At 46.4% G+C, this 3,203-nt stretch overlaps 1 protein-coding gene across 1 annotated transcript; it reads right to left on the reverse strand.

The window, feature by feature from the left end:
- Positions 1-2,258: 2,258 nt before the first annotated feature.
- Positions 2,259-2,852, reverse strand: J4E87_011035 (uncharacterized protein; the record flags this gene model as incomplete). The annotated part of the gene is made up of 1 exon (XM_049382602.1): positions 2,259-2,852. The coding sequence occupies one exon, from the start codon at positions 2,850-2,852 to the stop codon at positions 2,259-2,261; it is 594 nt and encodes a 197-aa protein (XP_049227659.1).
- Positions 2,853-3,203: the final 351 nt, after the last annotated feature.

A 3,203-nucleotide genomic window follows, 5' to 3' on the forward strand; every position in this document is an offset into this window, starting at 1 on the left:
ATCTAGAGCTATACTTATTAGTTAGCCTAGCTAAGTAGCTTCTAAAATAGTGTATACTATTTTAAGAGCTACTCTATTCTTTAGTAATAAAGTGTATAAGTTAGACTCTATTTATCTAGCTAAGATTAGAAAAAGTAAAAAAGCTTATTATAAGTATTTTAATTATCTTCTTCTATTATATAGTTAATAGTAGGTTAATTATATTTTTTCTAGGCGCTACTAATAGCTTTACTATTAGTAGGTAAGATAATATAATTATTAAAAGTATTTATAACTAAGTATTATAATAAATATAGAGAAGTTTATTCTAGTATATTACTTTTATACTTACTACTACTTACGCAACTATAATATAGCTAAAAAGGCACTATAGTTTATAAAGATATACCTAAGGTACTATTAACTAAACTATAGTTCTACTTTATAGAAAAAGAATAGCTTATATACTTAAATATTAAGGTTAGAACAGGCTAGAATAGACGTAGTAGTAGTAGTGCTATAATCTTCTTAAATAGATCGCGAGACATTAGCGCTTGTTTAACTAAGTAATAAAGTTAACACCGTATAAGCAGCGAAAGCTTTTTTAATTTGCATACGCTTATGTCTCTAGCTGTGCAAGCGAGTATATAAGGGAGATTGCGAAGCTCTAGCGAATCGTTGTAGCGAGCTGGACTTACCGGTGAAGCAGTGTGTTTGTCCGAACGCTTGCATCGCCTCACCGATGACCGCTTTACCGTAGACTTAGATGTCTTTTCTGCACTAATTATTAGAGAAGGCTTAAACGAGAACGGTATTCCGTTTGATAGTTAGCGCGATCATTTGGGCGTAACATCGAGAGAAGCCCCCCATCCCGAGACATTCTACTGATCACCGAGCCGCGGTTCAGACTGTCCGAGTGCAGGGAAGCGACGCGTACGTAACACTTCTGGACGGGCTCAAGCTTGCGGGAGAAGATAGTCAGCAGTTGAAACATCTTATTGATCATCAGCTCACTTTCAGCGCAAGGTGAGCTTCTTAGCCAGTACCTGACTTACTATTCCCGAGCATAGGGACGATCTGGAATGATGGGAGGCATGAAGGAAGACATCTTACCGGTACGGGGATGATCTGGCTGGTACACAGGCACGTTAGCCGGGCGCGAGATTATCCACGCCCACGTCACCACATCTTTTCAACGTTCAACCCGTGATGTACTGCTACTATCAGGTCTGCTCTAGCGTTTCATTCAAGTGCGTAGTGGCATGACATTTGGCACTGCCTTTCACGAGACATGCGTTGTTGTCTCAGATTTGCCTCGCTGCGACGCAAATTCTGGCCTGCATGTTGGTCGAACAATGGTCAGAATTTGTACAGTCATGCCGCATCGACACCATAGTTCTGTCAGATATATTGCCGCTGCGATGAAAACTTCTATTTCGTTGATGATGCTTGACCTGGGGTTTTGAGCCCTGGAATCTTGTGCGCGTTTGCTCAGTCCTCTTGTTACTCTGGTATAGGCAAATCTGATGCGACGAGAACAATGGCGCATTATTTTATATAAGCTTTATGTGAGCTCGGAAGGCCGTGGAGTCGATTATGGCCAGAATGGTGAAACAGCGACTTCGTACGGCGATAACACCCTTGCTTCCTATTTAGGTCAACTGCACAACTGTGCTGGTGATGGATCTTTGCTCGCATGAAACACCCGAAGGCTCTGAGCATTACGAAGGCACGCAGCTAACGGTCTGGCAAGTCTGACTTGTATCTGGCTAGATGTGCTTTGTGCATAGGTTGGCACGCTGGTCACGCTTCAGCATCTCGAAGTGTGTTTTGAAAGAGACTGAATGTCATAGCCCGCGCTGGAATCTTTGATCTAATCCTCTACCGAATCTTTGGTGGTGAAATCGAACAACACGTACTCCTTCCGGTCATCTTGCGTTTGATATGGAAGCACTCACTTTTTGCACGGCAGGGCAAGCGTATGATCTGCTGCGGGAACCTTATCATCACACCTGTTCGTCACCATTAATCAAGAGCAACTGTGGAGAATGTATGAGTAGAACTACTCAACTTTGTAGTGACATTGAGGCAAAAGAGCTCGCTGGCACTAGCAAAGGCGCTTCCGGTACAAGAGCGATACGACAAGATTCCATGGAACCCTTCTACCTGGGACCGGGAGACTCCATCGTCAAAGCCGTCATCTCGCGCGCATTACCTAGTTCCCTTATCAACAATGTGACAACTTCTCACAGATGTTCCACATCCCAAACCAGGTACACCTACTTTTCCTCATCCTCTCCGCCCTTGTAAAGCGCCATGAAGCCCTCTCCAAACGGGGTCTTCTTCTTGGGAACCTTCGTCTTGGTCGGATCTTTCCACTTTGGACTCAAGCCCAGCATCGTCCTCAACTCTGGTGCCGCGAACCGCAAAGCTGGATCCATATCGCGGTTGAAGAGGTGCTTGCGCCATGCATTGTGGAAGTTGTAAATGTGTACAGCGGGATCGCGCGGGATGAGTGAGGAACCCTTCCTGAGGATGGCCGAGCGGTCGGCTTGCTGAGCTCGCAGTTGAGACATCGGGATTGTGGTGACCTTGTCGAACGGGATGATTGGCTTTGTATTCTTCTTCCTGGGACTTTTGGGGGTGAACGATGGCGGAGGTGGAGGTGATGGAGGTGCCTCGTATTCGTCGTAATGAAATGGCGATAGCGGCCGAGCCGGGGGCAGGCGTACGGGAGATTGAGCGACCGTGGGTTGTTGCGCCTGTTTCGCCGTCTTAGAGGGCTTCTTGACACCGGCTTTGTTGCGCTGCGCCGAAGAGAAGATGGGCGTTTCGGTAGCCGTGGGGAGAACGCTCTTCTTGCGCGGCGCCATGATGAGAGCGGTAGCTCCAATGGAGCGCTTGGAAGACTGAAATCTTCTCTTTCTATATCTTGTGAGAACGGTGAGTAGTTCAATCGAACGTGGGAGCGTCGAGTTTGTTTTGCACGCGTACTCCCGTTTGCTAGTGTCTTGGCGCTGTATGAGCGTGTCTGTCCATCGGTGGATGAGACAGTCTGACTACTGACATTCCTCATGCTGTGAGACAAAGCCCTTCCATGGCGTGCGCTCGCTGTGGCATATGAATGTGCTCATGGGCCGTAATGGATGGCGTCTGCATGAGATGGACTCACTGGGTTCATCCGCAGAGACAGTAGATACTGCGGTCAAGTCTTGAAGTCGACA

The sequence above is a fragment of the Alternaria ethzedia genome, assembly GCF_023757985.1.
Source record: "Alternaria ethzedia strain BMP 0044 chromosome Unknown scaffold_65, whole genome shotgun sequence".
In the NCBI taxonomy this organism is placed as follows: Eukaryota; Fungi; Ascomycota; class Dothideomycetes; order Pleosporales; family Pleosporaceae; genus Alternaria; species Alternaria ethzedia.